At 34.6% G+C, this 20,665-nt stretch overlaps 2 protein-coding genes and 1 pseudogene across 2 annotated transcripts; 2 read left to right on the top strand and 1 right to left on the bottom strand.

Annotated features, from left to right (window-relative positions):
* Positions 1-217: 217 nt before the first annotated feature.
* On the top strand, positions 218-1,947 carry LOC147290476 (NADPH HC-toxin reductase 1-like). The gene is made up of 5 exons (XM_086235808.1): positions 218-341; positions 434-600; positions 744-956; positions 1,315-1,691; positions 1,812-1,947. The coding sequence occupies exons 1-5, from the start codon at positions 218-220 to the stop codon at positions 1,945-1,947; spliced, it is 1,017 nt and encodes a 338-aa protein (XP_086091934.1).
* Positions 1,948-3,103: 1,156 nt separating this feature from the next.
* Positions 3,104-7,280, top strand: LOC147290475 (NADPH HC-toxin reductase 1-like; annotated as a pseudogene).
* Positions 7,281-7,374: 94 nt separating this feature from the next.
* On the bottom strand, positions 7,375-9,921 carry LOC147290474 (putative WRKY transcription factor 53). Its single transcript, XM_086235215.1, has 3 exons — positions 9,332-9,921; positions 9,100-9,219; positions 7,375-8,235 (listed from the first exon to the last, which is right to left on the bottom strand). Exons 1-3 carry the CDS (start codon positions 9,646-9,648, stop codon positions 7,623-7,625), a joined length of 1,050 nt encoding a protein of 349 aa, XP_086091341.1. The 5' UTR covers positions 9,649-9,921; the 3' UTR covers positions 7,375-7,622.
* Between the last annotated feature and the right edge of the window lie 10,744 nt (positions 9,922-20,665).

Raw genomic sequence — 20,665 nt, 5'->3', positions numbered from 1 at the left:
AATAGTTAGATGGGGGAACCAAAGAAGGACATTAGTTAAATGAATAGTTAGATGGGGAAACCAAAGAAGGACATTAGTTAAATGAATAGTTAGCCATACGGGGCAATCTCAATTTATTATATAACATGGAGTTTGGTGCAGAATGAGAGAAACCAACAACTAATTGCAAAATCACTCAGGGCCAAAAAAAAAATTGCAGAATCACTCAAAGATTTTAATGGGGAAGATTAGTACTGCCTGCAAGGTATGCGTTACAGGAGGTGCAGGCTACATTGGCTCTTGGCTTGTGAAGAAGCTTTTAGAGAAAGGATACACTGTCCATGCAACACTCAGAAACTTTGGTACGTTTATATATATATTTGTTTCCTCTCTCTCAGCTTTTGTATCTCTCATAAAACCAATTGATTTGCTTAATTTTGTGAGATATTCACAGATGAAGTGTCCAAGGTAAGCCTTCTAAAGAGCTTGCCTGAAGCAGATGCAAGACTGGTGCTGTTTGAAGCTGATATTTACAATCCAAAAGAGTTTGAGGATGCAATTGAAGGCTGTGAGTTTGTTTTCCATGTAGCAACTCCCTTACAACACACCCAAAACACCCAGGTTGGCCCTTCATGACCATGAATTGCTCTCTTTCACTTACAAATAATCGGATTTGAACCCATGTATTTTGTGTCCTTTTTGAGTCGTGTTATCGTATTGTGTAAAAAATTATCACTCTTTAATATATATGACAAAATTTGCAGTACAAGAACACAACTGAAGCATCTATAGCGGGGGCACAAAGCATCGCAAAGTCTTGTCTTAAATCAGGAACGGTGAGGAAGCTAATCTACACTGCTTCTGTGGTTGCTGCATCTCCATTGAAAGATGATGGGAGTGGTTTTGGAGACTCCATTGATGAAACATGTTGGACTCCTCTCAGTCTTTCATTTGCTTGTTCTAATGATGGTCTAAAGGTACCTAAATTTCCTAGCTTAACCATCCATCTATTAGTCCTTCAAAATTCAAGTTCAGGCAATTTTTTCTTGTGGGGACAGAAAAATATAACAAGCTGCCTACTTCAGTTTCTTTGAGATAATTCATCGAGCAATTGCTCAAACCTTAAGGAAAATTTGAATGGATAAACTGAGTTTATGTCAGAAATTAATGAAGCAAATTTTGTTAGGTGGGGCGACAGACCCTACTCGCCCCTACATAGATCCGCCACTGCTTGCATGATTTGCATATGCTGTTCAAATATGCTTGACCATGAACTATTTGCCTACTAGTCACTCAAATTTTTCACACAATCATTGTGGTACTATATTATTGCAGGCCTATCTAGATTCAAAGACACTGGCAGAGAAAGAAATCTTGAGCTATGGGAACAACAAAAATGGTGGACTGGAGGTTGTGACCCTGGCCAGTGGCCTTGTGGGAGGGGATGCACTTTTACCATTCACACCCTTGAGTGTGGCTCTTTTCATTTCTCAGCTTACAGACAATGCAATGTTGTACAATTCACTGAGGTTTATAGAGGAATTACTTGGGAAAATCCCAATAATACACATAGATGATGTTTGTGAGGCTCATATCTTCTGCATGGAGAATGTTTCAGTAAATGGTAGATTCTTATGCGCAAGCTCCTTTGTATCATCTGCAGAAATTGGTAGTTACTATCAACATCACTTGGGATTTCAAGTGAAGCAAGAGTAAGTAGCTCATCTTTCTTTTGTTTCCTTTTTCCCCATTTTCAATTTTCAAGTGAAATGTTGCAAAGCTAAATCCAAATTCATTTTCAAGTTTGATGGGATTCTGGTATTGGGTTTCAGGTATTTGGATGGACCAACAAGGGAAATTGGCTGGGGTTCTACAAAGCTTACTGAGAAAGGTTTTATATACAAGTATGATACCAAGAAGATATTAGATGATTGCATAAGGAGTGCAAGGAATAGGGGTGACCTCTAAGAACAAGGGTGACCTTTAAGAACAACTGGTTCTGCCATGTAGTTTATGGGTTTGTACACTTGTTGTTAAAATTGAATTTCAAGTTTCAATTTGAATTGACATTCCAACTTCAAATTATGAAGACTCTCCTTATATTCTATATATATTTGCATATGGCTTTGACAGTGAAATGCAAGTGAGAAATTAAGTTTCAAATGTTTTCTTAACATGGTATCAAGAGTATGGTTTGGTCTGCTGCTACAATTTGTCCTGTTTTTTGCTGTTCCGTTCTGTGTTTTTCCAAAGTTGGAACTTGGAACCTGTTCTCTGCACTAATGCATTAGCCAAGCTGAGGTAGAGTACGACAGCATAACTGGCATACAACATCAAATTTTCGGATTTGACTTGATTATTACTTGACACAAATACCAAATTCATACATGAGTTGACCCACTAATATGAATAATAAACAGGTGGGGTTAACATATAACTAAGTTCCAAGTATCATTTCAGGTTCTTTCATAATATGGGAAAATTACAGTACGAGTGAACATGTGCTCTTATAGTCCTGGCATGCTTTCGCAGTTGACACATGAACATCTTGGTGGTGACTAATAAACTTCATTAAATATATGTATGAGATGCAGAACTTGTATCCTTGCTTCCTATTTCATTTTATATCTGAGAGTCTGAGACACCAAGGGCCATTGCCTGATATTCAACTTTGTGTTAATTTTTGGCATCATAGTTTTTGTTGGCATATAGTCATAGCCGGAAAATCCAGCAATTTAAAGACAATAATGGTGCCAAAATTTTGATAATAATCAAACAGACCAACCACGCAGAACGCGGCACTGCTTCGGGACATGCAATCCTGCTAACGTGCCAACACAAAACCATTTAATTAATAAAGTGTGTTGTACTGTTGATGAAAATTAAAAATTGTTTGGAGTTATATACATAAATAAGTTATGAAGTATGAACCACAAGTTATATACATAAATATAGATAGTCGGTTTCATCTACGTAGGTAGGGTAGGTATATATACTCTATTTCATATATGGTCATCTGTGACAAAGAATTGAATTTAAATACACTGTTGGAATTCCCAAGAATCAAAGAACTTAAACTTTGGAGTTTGGATTTGGGTTGCCTAATTTACTGCTTGATTTGCAAATGAACAACAGTACCAGGGTTTGTGTAACTGGAGATTCAAGCTACCTTGGTTCTTGGCTTGTCAAAAGGCTCCTAGAGAAAGGATATACTGTCCATGCAACACTAAGAAATCTGGGTTCTCCTTCTCTCTCTTTCCCTCTCACCCTCTCTCTAATTTTCATTGAATATGATAGTTATAAGTTTCTCTCTCTCTTTTGAAATTGCTTAATTTATAGGGTGAATAATATATGTATTTATATATTATGCAGGTGATCCATTTAAAGTGGGACTTCTTAAGAGTCTGCCTAACGCACAAAACAGATTAAGATTGTTTGAAGCTGATATATATATACTCCAAAAGGAGTTTGAGCCGGCAATCCAAGGGTGTAAATATGTTTTTCACATGGGCCACATGGCCACCCCTTTGCAGCATGAGCCCAGGGACAAATAGGTTTGATCTAAAATTTCCTTTCTAGAAACTCTGAAAAAGGGTTTCAAAGAATTATTAAGTTTATATTGCCTGATTGAAAAAGTTTGTGGTGTTTGGCATGGCCTTCCCCACTAGAATGAGATGGATTGATACTAACGAAATGCCACCTACCTAAAGATAAAGATAGGTGTCGATGAGCGCCCATCTCCCAGCAACCGTTGGATTCAAATCCAACGGCTGCAAGGCCAACAAGTCAACGTATTGGTCCTGTAACTATTTTTACTAATTAAAAGAAAGCATCAAAATAGAAGTTTTTGGATGAGCTTTGGGCTCGGTTTATCTTAAAATTTTAAGCCTGATGCCTGCCCAAAATGCTTCAGGTTCAAAAGAAATGGGCCTCATAAGGTTTGAGCTTAGAGGCACTTTAGTTGTTGCATAACATCTTTGATATGTTCTATTGTACTGCAAACTTGTTTAGTCTTGAGCTTAGACACTTCTTTCTCTTGAAATACTTCAAAGACACTTCTGAAGCTGCAATTTCTGGGCTAATCAGCATAGTGAGGTCTTGCATCAAATCAGGCACCATAAAACGGCTCATTTACACAGCCTCTGTGGTAGCTGCATCACTATTAAAAGACGGACACTACTTGGGTCACCCCTTGGGGGTACTCCAAGGTCACCCCTCCTCCCAAAATAATAATTTCGATAATGCTGGCACATGATCGGAACCGTTCATTTTTTAGATCACCTATTATAGATCATCTCTGTAAAAAATCAACTCAATCGGAAATCGTTGGATTATATAACTGTTGTTGATTAAATAGAAAAATCAACGGTTTGGTCAAAAAATCAGACTTCAATTGAAAACCATCAATTTTTTCTATTTAATTGACAACAGTTATATAACCAAACGATTTCCGATTGATTTGATTTTTTGCAGAGATGATCTATAATAGGTGATCTAAAAAGTGAACGGTTCCAATCATGCGTCGACATTATCGAAATTGTTATTTTGGGGGGAGGGGTGACCTTGGGGTACCCCCAAGGGGTGACCAAAATATTTTCCTTAAAAGACTATGGAAATGGCTTCAAAGAAGTGACAGACGAGTCCTGTTAGACTCCACTCAATCTTTCTTTTCCTCTTCCCAATGAGCTCTTGACGGTAAGCATCAAGTTTATTATTTGGCATAAATTCAATTTAAACATATAACTATATATGCTATTTGAACGGAGTCCACGAACTTTCAAATATTTCAAATATACACTTGATTTATTATGTAAATTGAAAAATGAAATTTCGTCCATCAAATTATTGAGAGATCAGTTAAATGTCAGCTTGACTTTTGCTAACGGAGATTAATTGGCGACGTGGCACCAACTCAGCATACATGTCCCGCCAAATGAGTAACACATGTTCACTTGACACAAGCCCACACACCCATCACCTCTTTCCCACTCGTCGAACGCTCTCCTGACCATTTAGTCTCCCAAAAACATCACGTTTTTCCCCAAATTCGAATATAAATCACTCACTTGTGTTCAACGAGCGAGAAAGAGATGATGAGTTTGTGGACCCGCGAAATGAGCGACACGGGTCCACCTAACCCCTGACACGGGCCTACAAACTCTCTCTCTCTCTCTATTATTATTAAATTGTGGGTCTGTGTCGCTCATTTGGCGGGAAATGTTTGTTGAGATAGCGCCACATCGTCAAGTAATCCCGGTCAGCAAAAGCCAAGCTGTCATTTAACTTATCTCTCAACGAATCAATGTACATAAATTCATTTTTCAATTTAGATAATAGATCGAGTGTATATTTGAAATATTTTAAAGTTCATGAACCCCGTTGAAATAGCTTATATAGTTATGTGTCTAAATTGAATTTATGCCTTATTATTTTGTTAGGCCTTCTATAACAGCAGTTGAAAAGGTAAGCTATAACTCATTTTGAGTGTATTATGGGTTTTTTGAACACAAATGGGCCGGAAAAGGTAAACCATTTATACCCAAAAGTCAGAAGAAAAATCCATATATGGGTGACCAATAAACCCCAACCCAAAATGCTTTTTGAGCCCACCACATGTGTGTGTCATACAAAATATCATACAAAATGCTTTGAAAGGCCAACAGGTGTTTTTTTCGTCTACATCCAGCTGCTCACAGTTTTGGGTTGTTGCAAATTAAGGGCCTAGATCGCTCTATTTTATTTAAAATATATATATATCATACAAACTTAAAAAAAAAAAAAAAAGTCATAAAATTCCTAAGAAAATCTATGAAATGAAAGAAATTTGGTTGTGTTTAACTTTTTTATTATTTAAAAAATGTATATGAATATATTAATACTGATATCATTTTGAAAAGCTAATTAAAATATTAACAATGATATAATATTTATTTTCAAAAAAGTTTATAAACTTTCAATTAACAGGCACTTAATCAAATTTATACATAAGTTAAATAGGTGAAAAATACTAAAACTCATTTTGGGAATTAGCACCATTGGTGTTGTTGATATCAAAACCCAAATTTTGAACACTATTTGATGGCCAAAATGGGTTTTTGGGTTTGGGTTTGGATTTGACTTTTGTTGTTGTAGAAGGTCTTAGCACTCTATTTTTGGAATCTTCTTAAAATTGACCAATCTTAATTTTGGCCCATAGAAAAATGACAATTTCTTTAAAAATTTAGAAAAACAACTCATTTGTAGTGAAATGACTTATATACCTCCTGACGAAAACATCACAGCCAAGGTTCATGGCTGCAGCGTGACTGAACCCCATTGCAGTCATGTCCAAGGTAAGATGTGGTCGAGGAGAAAAACTCTTATCACATTTGTATATACCGGTGAAGATGAGTCATATTTCTAATTTTTTAAATAAATTGTCATTTTTCAAAAGACGGTATTAAAATAGATCATTTTCTCAAGACCCCCTTTACTTTTTATTTTGTTTTGTATTAATGAAAAATGTGGGAAATATGTATGTAGCTACACACACTCAAAGACCCTTTCGGAGAAAGAAGTGCTGAGGCACATGAATGGTGAGCTTGAAGTAGTCAGCATTGCCTGTGGCCTTGTGGGAGGGGACTCCCTTCTCCCTACCATGCCTGAAAGCATGGGAGTGCTCTCTTCACAAATCACAAACAACAAGAGGAGGTATCACTGCCTGAGAATTTTGGAGGAATTGTTGGGTAAAGTTCCAAAATTGTGCACATTGAAGACGTTTGTGAGGCACACATGTTATGCATGGAGAAGCCCTCCAATATCAGTGGCAGATTTCTATGTGCCAGTGCATATTTGTCTTCTGCAGAAATAGCATCTCACTGGAAAAAGTATTACCCAGATATCATCATAGATGAAGAGTAAGTTACTATGTGAATCATATTATGTGGCATATGGGGTCCAATTGTTACCTCATAATAATCTCATATGATCCAATTAGCAATTCACACATCATCTCTCACATAACGTGGTTTACTAGTGTGGTCTAAAATATGGTTCCTTTGGCATTATATAGTTATGAACCGGAAAGATTACAAGATTTTGACCTCTATGGATAAAGCCTAATGGAGGATTTTGTTTATGTCATTTTTCAGGTTTGTGGAAGATTTAGGAAGACAAATTTCTTGGGGTTCCACAAAGCTAAAGGAAATTGGATTTGAGTATAAATTTGATGAAAAATGATATTGGATGAGAGTCTAAAGTGTGCACAGAAGATAGGTGAGTTTGTTTCCAGCCAACAAATCATGGATGACCATGCCAAATAATTTGCCTGTTGCCTCTGGATAAGTGATAAGTGATTTGTTCTCTACTAAAATACAAAATTTGTTTTATTTTTCCAAGGAACATAGATACCATTAGTTTCAGATTGAACAGAACACAATCCTATATATTTCTTACACTCAACAGTACTAGTACTCTTGGACCAAAGAATTTCTAAATCAATGAGACTACAAGTGAGGGAAAGGTAAAGACACATAGAGAAATAGTATCTTACACATTTCTTCTAAAACTTAACTACCTAGCTAAGCAGAGGAAAGCTCTCTTGGCAAAACATTTCCTTCTTTTTTTTTTTTTTTTTCTTTTTTTAAGGCTGAGAGACGTTAATATCAAACAAAACATTCTGGGTTTTCAAATGGTTGAAAATCCAAATCATCAAGTGAGAAACCAAAATCTCCAATTGGTGAGTTTGTCACTGAGGTTGGGGCTGAAATGATCTCAGTGAGACCAGACTCTGAAGTCTGCACATCATGGCCTAGTCCGAAACTGCTCATGTAGTGGCATGGTGACACTGCAGCCAAGTAGTCTGATTGATCAAATGTTGCTGTAGATGCAAATGTTGGAGAATAGCCACCCATGAAATTGTTTTCCATCATAGCATCAGAGAAAATATGGTCTCCCACAATGTTTTCGGGTTCGATTGGCTTAGAAAGGAAGGAAAATGATGTAAATATATCATCCTCCCTAGTGTCCAGGTCTTCAGTTTTAACTCTAAGCCCATGGCCTGCTCCAAAACTGAAGGATATCTCTGGTGATTGTTTTGGTACTTTTAACCCTTGTTTGGCTAGTGATGCTGATGCCGTGGCTAACTGAGAGACTTGGCAACAAGTGTGCACTCCTCTATAGGTTACCTCAAAGATTGTTGGGTCTGCTTCTGACTTTTGTACTTGCTTGGTAGCTACACAACCCTGTGAATTTCGATGTGTGCATCTATAGTAGGCTCTATAACACACAAAAAAAAAAAAAAAAAAAAAAACTCTTGTTAGAAATGGGGAACTTGGGTGTCGGTAAATTTTGCATACAATTCAGACAAAATTCGTTGAAAGTGAAATGTTACATGCTTCTCTGTGGACTTTTTCTTCTTTGAAAAACATCTCTAGGGGTATATTTCAACATCGACCTGGTGCTACCGAGATAGTTGAGCTAAATTCAAAATAAGCCACTGTTTTGTGGTCCATGTATTGTATTGTATCTTCCTTCTTTTATGACCAGGGGTCCAGGACATGCCAATTAATGCTAAAAGGTATGTAAGAATTGCCAATCCCATTTATTGGCTAAAACAATATTTTGACACTGGCCAACCACATTGTAATAAAAATAAGTAAATTCACATTCCCATAAATCCCAGTTGTCATAAGTCAGTACCATATACCAGTGTAACTGAGTCAGTGCATTGGTTAGAGACTGCCGTAGCTCCCATAATCTAATCTTTGGAATTTGGATTAAGTTCAAGTAGTTTTTGTCTTCATTCATGGTAATTCTAGAAAATTTAAAAAAACAAAAACAAGAAACAGAAAAGGGTGGGTATTCTCGAATTTTCATGTGCTGCATTTTTAGGACATTGAGCAGCCTGATGACTGGCCAATGATTAAATCAGACTCGTGTGAAAAAAAGCAAAAGGTATTTCCCACATGAGAAACACAGACTCCACTAGTGGATCAATCCAAGTCCAACCACATATGTATCTATCATGTTTGTGTGTCTTTTTTCTTTTTCATTATTATCAAATGAAAATTGGCTTTTCAAATATTTCAGCTGGACCAACACAGTTAATAATAGTTTAAAGACTGAATTTGAATTTCTCACCTTGGATAACTAGCTCCAAGGATATCTTTTTGGCCATATTTTCTCCAACTAAAGCCATCATCATCTAGCCTTGTTCCAGAGCTAACCTTCACTTGATCAGTCCACTGGCGCATTGTTTTCCTGCAACACACAAAACCCAAAAAATCAGAATCAGAAAATCAGATCAAATTCAAGTTCAACCATAATTTGGCTAATTATCCAGTAACCCATTTCATAAATCGTCCCAAAATACCTTTTCTTCAAGACATTTTTGTGCTTGCAATCTTGGTCAGAGATCTCACTCAATGGACTACTACTATTGCCAAATGAACCTGGTGATTCCAACATGCTATCAGGGATGTGCTTAGACTCTGCAACAGGACCATCCCATTTGAGCACTGAGAGTGCCTTTTCATAGGAAAAGAGTATTTTGGAAATCAAGAAGTCCCTTGTTTCTTGGGATGAAGAAGGGTCAAGATGGTTCCTAAGCTGCTCTGCTAGCTTCTTCCCTTGGGTTAGCTCAGTGGTGAGAGTCTTTTGCTCCCAATCCATGGCCTTCCTCTTCTCCATTTAGAAATATATGCACCTTCAACTACAATTGAAAAATTGCAAGTATGGAGCAAATGGATGTAAAAAATGGAGGTAGAAAAATTTAGATCATATCAAGACAAATCAGACAATGAATGCTAGGAAGGTGAGTATATATAGAGAAGGAAAGCGTATATAGAAATGGAGTGTGTTGAGCTAAATAACAAGCAAAATTGGGTGAATGTGAAGGTGGTTTTAGTGCGAAACACCAAATCTTGAATTGAGGGCTGGTTTGGTTTGGTTTGGTAGGTAATTTGCCTAAAGAGTAAGGGAGAGAGAGATAGTTATAATGAAGATGGATAGAGAGGGTGAGGCTAAGCTAGCTAGCTAGTTTTTTCTTATTGAAGGTGTGAGGAAGAGGGGGAGATATAAAGTGGTGAGAAAAGAGCAGGAAAGGAGAGAGATTTGACTGAAGAAAAACCATTTTGGGTTTTTTTTGTTTTGTTATTCTCTCTTCTTCTTTTTTTCAATGGACTAGTAACTTTCTGGTCATCATGAACTTGTTGGGTAGCATAGAAAATAGAAAGAAAAGTCTAAATGCTGACCACTTCAACCCCAAGTTCTTAAATCTGAACCATTCAATGGGCTCACAAAGCTCTCTCTCATGAAACTAGTAGTGATTGATTAGTGAGCAGCAACGCGGAAGAAGGTGTGAAGATTCTTGGTCTTATCCACTAGGCACCTTATTTTTTTATCTCCGACGTTTCATTAAAGCTTTTCTAAGGAAAATGAAAAAGAAAAATCTTTTTAAAGAAGAAAAATTCCCTTTTTCAATCATACAAAAGTTAAGGGAGAGAGAGAAGCGGCTGACGTACGATAGTGACGTAATGTGAAAAGCTTTTGCTGACGTTGATATTGATACATAAATAATCCATGTGAGGCACTACCTCGCACACCAGATACAATTACCCACGTTAATATTACTTCCACAGTTCCACTATATATTAAACAAAAAATATATTTTACATAATTCAACTCTGCATTCAGCCATCATATTAAAATAGTAGTGCATTGCCATACCTTATAATATAAAATTATAAATTACAATGTTATATGCATACTAGTTATGTATTATCTGCACTAGGTCTTAATTTTGAAAGTATCTTTTTTTATTTTGAGATTTTGGAATTATCTTGTTCAGTCACCATCTCACTCAGCTTTGTAAATTTAAAGTGATTAAATATGTTTTTTTAAAGCCGAAGCATAATCAGAAAGAAAATTATGGGAATACAAATTTTGCTTGATGAGGCTCAGATCAAGGTGCCTCATCACCCAAGTAAATGAAGAACAAGAAAGAGCAAAATGAGCTAAAGCATGAGCTACACCGTTATATGATCTAGTAATATAGAAACATGTAGCTCAAAAAAAAATGTCAAATTTTTTTTGGCTTTTTGGAATTGTCTGACTTGACTCAAGTTATGGATGTGGATGAAGTTAACTTTATTTTCAAAAAAAAAAAAAACAAACCAACATATGATATAAGTTGGGAGTCTATTGCTAATAGAACCGAGGCTTTTTGAAATTAAATTCACATATAAAAAAGTCTATAAAAATTGATGAATTTAGGTGATTAAGTTGGGGACAATAACAATGCTAATATGCTATATTGGTATTAATAATGAGCCATATTGGTTGTTTAATTAACATTGCTTCATCTAACAATGAGTTTTGTGAATTTAAGTGATCGATTAAATATATTTTGCAATATATATCTATATACAATATATTCTCTAGAGTGGCTAATTCATTGTAGGTAATGGACAAGATGGCATTGAACTATCAGAAGCTGAAGTTCATATATGCTTTGAGTTTTGACTAATATTTATTGATCCTACTTTTGACAATAAGAATTTAGAGTGTTTAACGAATATCCATCAATTTGTGTCTGAAAAATTACACAAAATTTTATATGACCCATCAATCAACCTAGATGTCTGCAATACAATAATGTGAATTTTTAACCGATATGCCTGTACACGTGACAGTTTAACAGAGACCCACCTACATGACCAAGTAATATGAATTTAATTATATTCAAGTTTACCATTAGACTAATACTTAATTGGTATTCTCATTAGACAGCATTGTCACTTAGATAGTTTTCACCATAATCTTTTGTACTTGTTCTTGTTTTGATCACATCCTAAAACCCCTTTCCCCAAGGATAAAAAGTTTTTGGTTTGATGTACACCTCCGCTGCTTAATAGATTAGATATGCCTCTTTGTTTTTAGCTCCTAAGTTGTATCAATCTGTCTGTCCTTTCAATTTTTCTTTCAATGTCAATATATCAATTTCTTCAACTTGGTTTGCAAATTTCATTCAAAAGTGATAATATGTCACACACATTATCACTTTTTTAGGAGTAAATTCATTATTTTACTTGCAATACAAATATATAGAAGTCCAACCACTTCACATACGTGGTCATTTTATGGACAAAAAATGTAACTAGTAGGGGTGGGCACGGTCCAGTCTAATTCAGTTCTCCCCTCAAACCGTGCATTGGACTGTGGAGGTTATTCAGTTCGGTCTGGTGCTGAGAACTGTACATTTTGCACCAGAACTGGACCAAATTGAACTGTAACAGTTTCAATTTGGTCTGGTGCACTGTTTGAGACTGGACCAAAACTTGTACTGCACCAAGCCACCAAACAGATTCACAATCACAATTCACAACCTCAAATCAACCAAGAAATGAAGAAACAAACCATTGTAAAATTCGACACTGAACACCATTTGATTGAATACATATATCCCAGAGAAAAATTTCTAATGAAAAACAAAACTCAAATTGGATTTGACAACAACAATCGTTTGACTTTACTGTAAAATCAGTAAATCCCTAACCCCTAACCCAAAATCAGTAAATCTCTAACCCCAAATCAAACCCTAAATCCCCAAATCAAACCCTAACACAAAATCAATAATACTGTAATAGAGTGAGATATGAGAGACGAGAAATGAGAGTCTACGACTATGTGAAAATGGCGATTCTCACAGACCCATAGCTCATGGATCGAACCTCTCTTCGTCTTCCTCCAAAATCGAGATCAAGAGGGGAGATCGAGAGGCGCTGAGAGAATGAGAGATCGAGAGCTAGATTAAGAGGCGCTGAGAGAGTGAGAGTTCGAGAGAGGAAGATTGCCATGGCAACGGGAAAAGAGGAAGATGGCGAGGACGACTCGGTGACGGACACAGGGTTAGGGGGTTTGAGTTTGCTGTTTGCTAGAGGAAGATCGCGACTGCGTGAGTGAGGCGTGACTGCGGTCTGCGTGAGTGTCTGAAGTCTGAGTGAGGTGAGTCGAGGGTTTGAGTGAGTGAGTGACTGCGGCGTGCGGGTTTCATTCTTTCAGACTTTGAGTTTGAAGTCTTTGAGTCAACTGTCAAAGTGTCAAAATGAAATTGTTTGACTGTTTGAGTTTGTGTTTGTGACTTAAGTCACTTAAACACTTAACTATTTGTGTAATTAAATTGGGGTTTTAATTTTCATTGGGGTTTCAATTGTGGTTATAGAGTTTTACTTATATAGTTAATTAATTATATATGTTATATATTTATTACTTATATATGTATAGAGTAATTAATATAATTTAGGGTATATGGTTATAGTTGACTATGAGTCTAATTGGGGTTTCAATTGGGTTTATATTTTATATACTTTTATAGTTATACATGTTATATACTTATATACTTATTACTTATATATAATATATGTATAGGGTAATTAACTAATTAATATAGTTTAGGGTATATAGTTATAATTTTATTAGGGTATAGGGTTATAGTTGACTATAAGTCTAATTGGGGTTTCAATTGGGTTTATATACTTATATAATTATATATGTTATATACTTATATACTTATTACTTATATATAATATATGTATAGAGTAATTAACTAATTAATATAGTTTAGGGTATATGGTTATAATGTATTAGGATATAGGATTATAGTTGACTATGAGTCTAATTGGGGTTTCATTAGGGTTTCAATTGGGTTTATATACTTATATAGTTATATATGTTATATACTTATATACTTATTACTTATATATAATATATGTATAGAGTGATTAACTAATTAATATAGTTTAGGGTATATAGTTATAATTTTATTAGGGTATAAGGTTATAGTTGACTATGAGTCTAATTGGGGTTTCAATTGGGTTTATATACTTATATAATTATATATACTTATATACTTATTACTTATATATAATATATGTGTAGAGTAATTAACTAATTAATATAGTTTAGGGTATATGGTTATAATGTATTAGGATATAGGGTTATAGTTGACTATGAGTCTAATTGGGGTTTCATTAGGGTTTCAATTGGGTTTATATACTTATATACTTATTACTTATATATAATATATGTATAGAGTAATTAACTAATTAATATAGTTTAAGGTATATAGTTATAATTTTATTAGGGTATAGGGTTATAGTTGACTATGAGTCTAACTGGGGTTTCAATTGGGTTTATATACTTATATAATTATATATACTTATATACTTATTACTTATATATAATATATGTGTTGAGTAATTAACTAATTAATATAGTTTAGGGTATATGGTTATAATGTATTAGGATATAGGGTTATAGTTGACTATGAGTCTAATTGGGGTTTCATTGGGATTTCAAGCGGGCTTATATACTTATATAGTTATTAGTTATATATGTTATATACTTATTACTTTTAGGGTTTACGGTATAGATTATTAGATTATAGGGTTTCTTTAAACTTTAAACCCTAAACCCTAAACCCTAATACATAATTTCATCTATTAGAAGTTTATAATTAATTAACTATATACTATATCCTAGAACTATAATAATTTTAGTATATAGGGTTTAGTATATAGATTATAGAGTATAAAGAATATATTAATTTTATTATAAAAGGTATAACTAAAATTATATACTAAACATTATTATATATATAGAATATAGGCCATATGGTTATATAAAATATATTTTAGGGTCTAAAATATAGCTAGGTTAATATTAATTTTATCATCTAAAATGTGTAAAATGTGTATAAAAATGTATGTAAAAATGTGTATAAAAATGTTTATAAAGTGTATAAAATTGTATAAAAATTAAATATATATAAAAATTAAAAATACATATTAATTAAACGGTCCAATCCAGTCCAGTCCAGTTCTGTGAAGTGCAAAATTGGAACTAAAATTGGATTGGACCGGTCCGGTCCAGTTTTGACTCGGTGTTGACCAGTTTTGGTCAAAGCGGTTTTTTCCTCCCGGTTTGATTTGGTGCACCCGATTTCTGGTTTAAACGCCCACCCCTAGTAACTAGACTAACAAAATGGGTAAATTGACCTCAAATTTAAATTTTAGGAAGCACGTTAAATACATATTAATTAAACGGTCCAATCCAGTCCAGTCCAGTTCTGTGAAGTGCAAAATTGAAACTGAAATTGGATTGGACCGGTCCGGTCCAGTTTTGACCAGTTTTGGTCAAAGCGGTTTTTTCCTCCCGGTTTGATTCGGTGCACCCGATTTCTGGTTTAAACGCCCACCCCTAATAACTAGACTAACAAAATGGGTAAATTGACCTCAAATTTAAATTTTAGGAAGCACGTTAATACAACTCATAATAGACAATTGATTAATTGTCAAAGTTTAAGTCATTTAAAATAAAATCCCTTTTTTTTTTGTCCTAAAAACTTGGTAATTATGCACATTTCCCTTTATCACGATTCACGACATGCCTTTTCCTTTTTCAAGTCTTAGTCACTGGATCATTGACACGTATCTCTAAGCAATAGTAAAAAAAGTTTAAATTAATGTTTGGTATTTACTATAAAAATTAATTTGGGATTTTTATAGGGTGAATTTTATATCAATTAATCAATTGTATTAGTTTGTTAGAGTGACCTGTCTTTGCTTACCAAAAAAAGAGTGACCTGTCTTTTTTAATGTTTTGCCTTCTGGTTGGTTTCTGTTTTTTCGCTCTTTCCCACGTTCTGCAAAAACAAAGAAAGTCAAAATGCAATTTGAATTTTAACAAAAAAAAAAAAAACATATATTCAATTTAGACACGTAACTATATATGATATTTCAACGGGGTCCACAAATTTTTAAATATTTCAAATATACACCTGATTTATTATGTAAATTGAAAAATGAAATTCCGTCCATCAATTTATTGAGAGATCAGTTAAATGTCAGCTTGCCTTTTACTAACGAGGATTAATTGGTGACATGGTACCAACTCATCATACATTTCCTGCCAAATGAGCAACACATGTCCACTTGACACGGGCCCACACACCCATTACTTATTTCCCGCTCGTCGAACGCTCTCCTGACCATTTAGTCTCCAAAAAACATCACGTTTTCCCCCAAATTCGAATATAAATCTCTCACTTGTGTTCAACAAGCGAAAAAGAGATGATGAGTTTGTGGACCCGTGTCAAGGGTTAGGTGGACCTGTGTCGCTCATTTGGCGGGAAATGAGCGACACGGGCCCACAAACTTTCTGTCTGTCTCACTATTATTATTAAATTGTGGGCCCGTGTCGCTTATTTGGCGAGAAATGTTTGCTGAGATAGCGCCACGTCGCCAATTAATCCCGGTCAGCAAAAGCCAAGCTGTCATTTAACTGATCTCTCAACGAATCAATGGACAGAAATTCATTTTTCAATTTAGATAATAGATCGGGTGTATATTTGAAATATTTTAAAGTTCATGGACTCCGTTGAAATAGCTTATATAGTTATGTGTCTAAATTGAATTTATGCAAAAAAAAAAAAAAGTTGCAATTTGTGTTTAAAAATAAAATTAAAACAGGAAAGGCTAAAAACAAGACAGATAAGTTATTCTTCAGTACATGCATATATCTAAATTAAGCCCATCATTATTGAACATGAAGATCTGATTAACAACTTAATACCCCAATTAAAATATGTTATTGTTCTCCTCAAAGTGGTAGTTAAAACTTAATTGAAAAGTATTTTTAGGACAGAATAATGTAAGTTGGAAGTGGCATTTGTCTAGCAAATTGGTTTAAAGAAGGAACTGTATTACATGTGGATCCCTAAAATCCAAATTAAGTATGTGATGATTGCTCCCATTTAACTCCTCAGTTGACCTGCAATTTGTTAATCGAGTCACAAAGCTTAGGATATCAAAATTAATGAGTAGTGTTTTGTTTATATTAGTAGTTGCAATAGTTCAAGTTGCACTCCCCTCTTGCATTCATGTGCTTCTATATGTAGATAAGAGCTTGTTTAGAGGTGCTAAAAACACTTCTAGATAAGCAAAAACATTTTCATTAGTGTTTAGTAGAAATACTTAAAAGTATTTTGTGAATTTAGAAGTAATTTTTAGTATTTTATGGAGAGTCACTGAAAGTGCTTCTAAGAAAAGCATTGAAAGTGCGCTATGAAAAAGCACATGGTAGAAAGCATTTAAAAATTTTGTGGGCTTATAAAACAAAAACATTTATGAGGTTTTTAGCATGCCGTAGTTCATTACCAATCTCAAACCCAAGACCTATTGGACTTTAGAATGCACCACAAAATCAACGAGTTAAAGAAGACCGGCAAAACAAAAACATTTTTAACAAAAGTGCTCTGAAATAAAAATACTTTATACAAAAGCACTTTTTTTTTTTGGCCATTTATACACAAGGAATAAAATTTCGGATTTCGAGGAAATTTCGATGGAAATTTCGACGGAAATTTCGAAGATTTTTAAATTTCGACAAAAATTTGACGGAAATGATAGAAATTGATATCAAAATACGGAAATTTTGAATGAAACTTTACTATATGTTTATTTATCATATTATCTACTAAATTGATAAAAAATATTGAAGAAACCAAATTATATAGTAGGTTTCATGTGATATAAGATAAATATAATGCACGCTGGAGACAAATACTGTTAAATAAAATTAGTATAAAATGAAATTAGTATATTATCTATACTCTATAATATATATACTAAACCCTATATATTTTATAATCTATAATCTATATTGTTTAGGATATGATATATGATACTAGGGTTTAAGCCCTTTAGGGTACTTTAAATTATTTTTTATATAAAAATATATTATAGTTTACTAGTTTAGGGTTTAAAAATAACTAAACGAAACTCCAAAACGGACAAACGAAACTCCAAACTATTTTTTTTCTTCACAATTAACCCAAAGGCCCCAAACCCCAAACAACCCTAAACCTTTTCTCTTTTTTTTTCTTTTTTTTCTTTTTTTTTTCTTCTTTTCTTTCCTTCCTTTTCTTTTTTTTCTTTTCTTTTTTTTTTCTTTTTTTCTTTCCTTCCTTTCCCTTTCCTTTCTTTTCCCCCGAGGCTCCACTGCTCCAGCAACTCCCCTTTGTTTTCTTCATTTCTTCTCTCTCTCTCTGCATCTCCCCCCGCCGTCGCCCCTCTGCCGTCGCCCCGTCGCCCCTCTGCCGTCGCCCCCTGCCCTCGCCCCGTCGCCTGCGTCGCCTCTCTCCCTCGATCTCCCCCTGCCGTCGCCTCTCTCTCCCTCGATCTCCCCCTGCCGCCGCCTGCCGCCACCCCTCTTTCTCCCCCCTGCCACCTCTCCATTTTTCTGCAAAAACCCAGCTCCAAAACCATATCTCAAATTCAGTGTAGGGGCAACCGACTTATGGGAATGGGTTATGGGCACGGTCGAAAATTTCGCCGAAATTTCGACGATTTCGGCGAAATTTCGATAATTTCGACAATTTCGACGAAATCATCCCGAAATTTTAGCAAATATGGGTTTCGATTTCGACACCCCAAAAAATCGAAATTTTCGACGAACGTTCACCGAAAACTTCGAAATTTAAAATTATACAAAAGCACTTTGAAATGACATTTTCGTTATAGGAATATCTTATATATTTACACTAATTCAATGTATTATTCCTTTTGTTATTCCTTATAGCCTATTCTTTCTCTCAATTATTGTTGGCATGCCTTCTAGAAAACTTTTACCAACTATTGTCCAGAACTTCTGTTGCGTACAATATCAAAAGATCAGCCCAAAAACTGAGTCATCACAATTGCATTTCCAAGAACTTGCTAGGTTATTTTCCAGAAAGAAAGAAATGAAAAACGAATTTGTTGGCTCCCTAGTCCCCTAGTCCCCATCCCCCTAGCCTCCCTAGTGTTTGTTTTGGGGGGTCTGTTTCCTTGTAATTGTAGTTGTAGATGCAAAGCGTGTGGGGTTGTTCCATCATTCTGAGCTTGTACGTACCTCTTTTTTTCGTTTACAAGGTCAAAAGGTAAAATACATATATAATCATGTTTGATGAGAAACAGACATATATAGTCCCAAGTGGCCGTGTGAACGCGCTGGTTTCTTACTCGGTTTGAAGGACTCAGTCAGAGTATTCAAGGGGTTCATAATCATTCATATCAACTCTTTGATTGAGAGAGAGAGAGAGAGAGAGAGAGAGCGAGAGATTCCCATATAATATTGACAGAGAGAGAGAGAGAGAGCGAGAGATTCCCATATAATATTTTAAGGTATAAACTCCTAATTAAATCCTAACATCTTAACCGTGTATATCAGAATTCAGAGTGTACCTAAAGTGTCTTTAAAGTTTTCAGGTAATCGTCCATGTCATCATAACTTCAAGCCTCAAGCTAGGTGCATGCATGTGGATGTGTGGATCCGCAAAAATTGAATAAGGTCGGACGTTGGAAAGGGTTCGTTAGATTGTAGGATACCACCACTAAATTATTGGTCTAAAGGACAACCAATCAAATAAGTTAAGTTAAAAATTTAAATTTAAATCAGGACAAATTTAGTGTATTTGTAAAAAAAAAAAAAAAAAAAAAAATCAATGCATTTGTAAAAACAAAAACTCAATGCATCTGTAAAAGTATAACAAATGCATTTATGAAAGTAGTGCATTTGCACAAAAAAGTCATTGCATCAGTAAAAAATATAAAAATTGTCTTTTACTCCAATTTTTTAAGTTAGGATCTCTTACACCAAATTTATTAGTGGTTTGATTTACTATAAAGAAAATGGGGAAAAAATCAAATGAGTTTCCTTATGAGTAGGTTGTTGGTACATGGGTATTAATTCTTAACAAGCCTAGTGAAAAATGGGTTTATAAAAAAAACAATAAAATCAGATAAGACAATTTTCTTGGCGTTGTATGATTTAGTCATGAGTGTAGATAAATCATACAACGAAAATGTGACACAATTTACATTGTATAAGTTAAATAATTCATTACTAATAGCACTGAAATCTTTTAAAATAGGCTTATTCAAACTAGTGCTCCCTGAAAAATACATTTTTTTTTTCACTTTCCCCCCTTAAACTTACATTGTATTACTTTACCACTCAAATTTTCATCTTTGTTACAGATTGTTCGATTCTATTTAGTCAATTAACTATTTCATTAAAAAAGCTGATGTGGTGCCTACCTATCCAATTTATCATGGGCACCACATCAATATTTTTAACGAAAGAGTTAACGGACTAGGCAGAATCAGGAAATCCTGTAAGAAAAATGAAAGTTCGGGTGGCAAAGTGATACGTTTTAAGTTTGGGGGACAAAGTAAGAAAAAATGTATCCTACAAGAGGCGTTGGTGCAAATAAGTCTTTAAAATAATACCTCACATCTAAATAGGTTTATTGGGCTTGCTCCGATTTGGATGCTGAACTTAGCCCTTTTAGATATTGCTTTCCATTCCTCATTGTTTTATGGGAAATGTTAGCAAAATGACTATAACTATACCCCTATTTTCAGTTGAGGATCCCGTTTTCACTTTACTTCAATCAAGGACTATTATTTTTCAAGTGCTTCAATCAAGGATATTCCGTCAATTCTGTCAAAACTTCTGTTAAAATTGATCACGTGAGGGTCACGTGACCAATTTATAAGGGCAAAAAAGTTTTTTCTCATAAAAAAATAAAACTAAATAAATTTAAACAAATTTAAAAACAAAACAAAAAATTTCCTCCATCTCCCGCCTTCGCCATCCCCTGCAC

This window comes from Dryas octopetala, chromosome 3, assembly GCF_963921425.1.
Source record: "Dryas octopetala chromosome 3, drDryOcto1.1, whole genome shotgun sequence".
NCBI lineage: Eukaryota > Viridiplantae > Streptophyta > Magnoliopsida > Rosales > Rosaceae > Dryas > Dryas octopetala.
The sequence above is the reverse complement of the archived record's forward strand: the minus strand, read 5'-3'. Positions and strand labels throughout refer to the sequence as shown.

What these genes read in the sequence shown, in the direction of transcription:
- LOC147290476 (XM_086235808.1), top strand. Translation starts at nt 218, where the DNA reads ATGGGGAAGATTAGTACTGCCTGCAAGGTATGCGTTACAGGAGGTGCA. An exon ending in GTTCTAATGATGGTCTAAAG is followed by an intron (nt 957 to 1,314) that starts GTACCTAAATTT and finishes ATATTATTGCAG; the next exon opens with GCCTATCTAGATTCAAAGAC. An exon ending in GGATTTCAAGTGAAGCAAGA is followed by an intron (nt 1,692 to 1,811) that starts GTAAGTAGCTCA and finishes ATTGGGTTTCAG; the next exon opens with GTATTTGGATGGACCAACAA.
- LOC147290474 (XM_086235215.1), bottom strand. Translation starts at nt 9,648, where the DNA reads ATGGAGAAGAGGAAGGCCATGGATTGGGAGCAAAAGACTCTCACCACT. An exon ending in AAAAATGTCTTGAAGAAAAG is followed by an intron (nt 9,220 to 9,331) that starts GTATTTTGGGAC and finishes TGTGTGTTGCAG; the next exon opens with GAAAACAATGCGCCAGTGGA. An exon ending in CTTGGAGCTAGTTATCCAAG is followed by an intron (nt 8,236 to 9,099) that starts GTGAGAAATTCA and finishes TGTGTGTTATAG; the next exon opens with AGCCTACTATAGATGCACAC.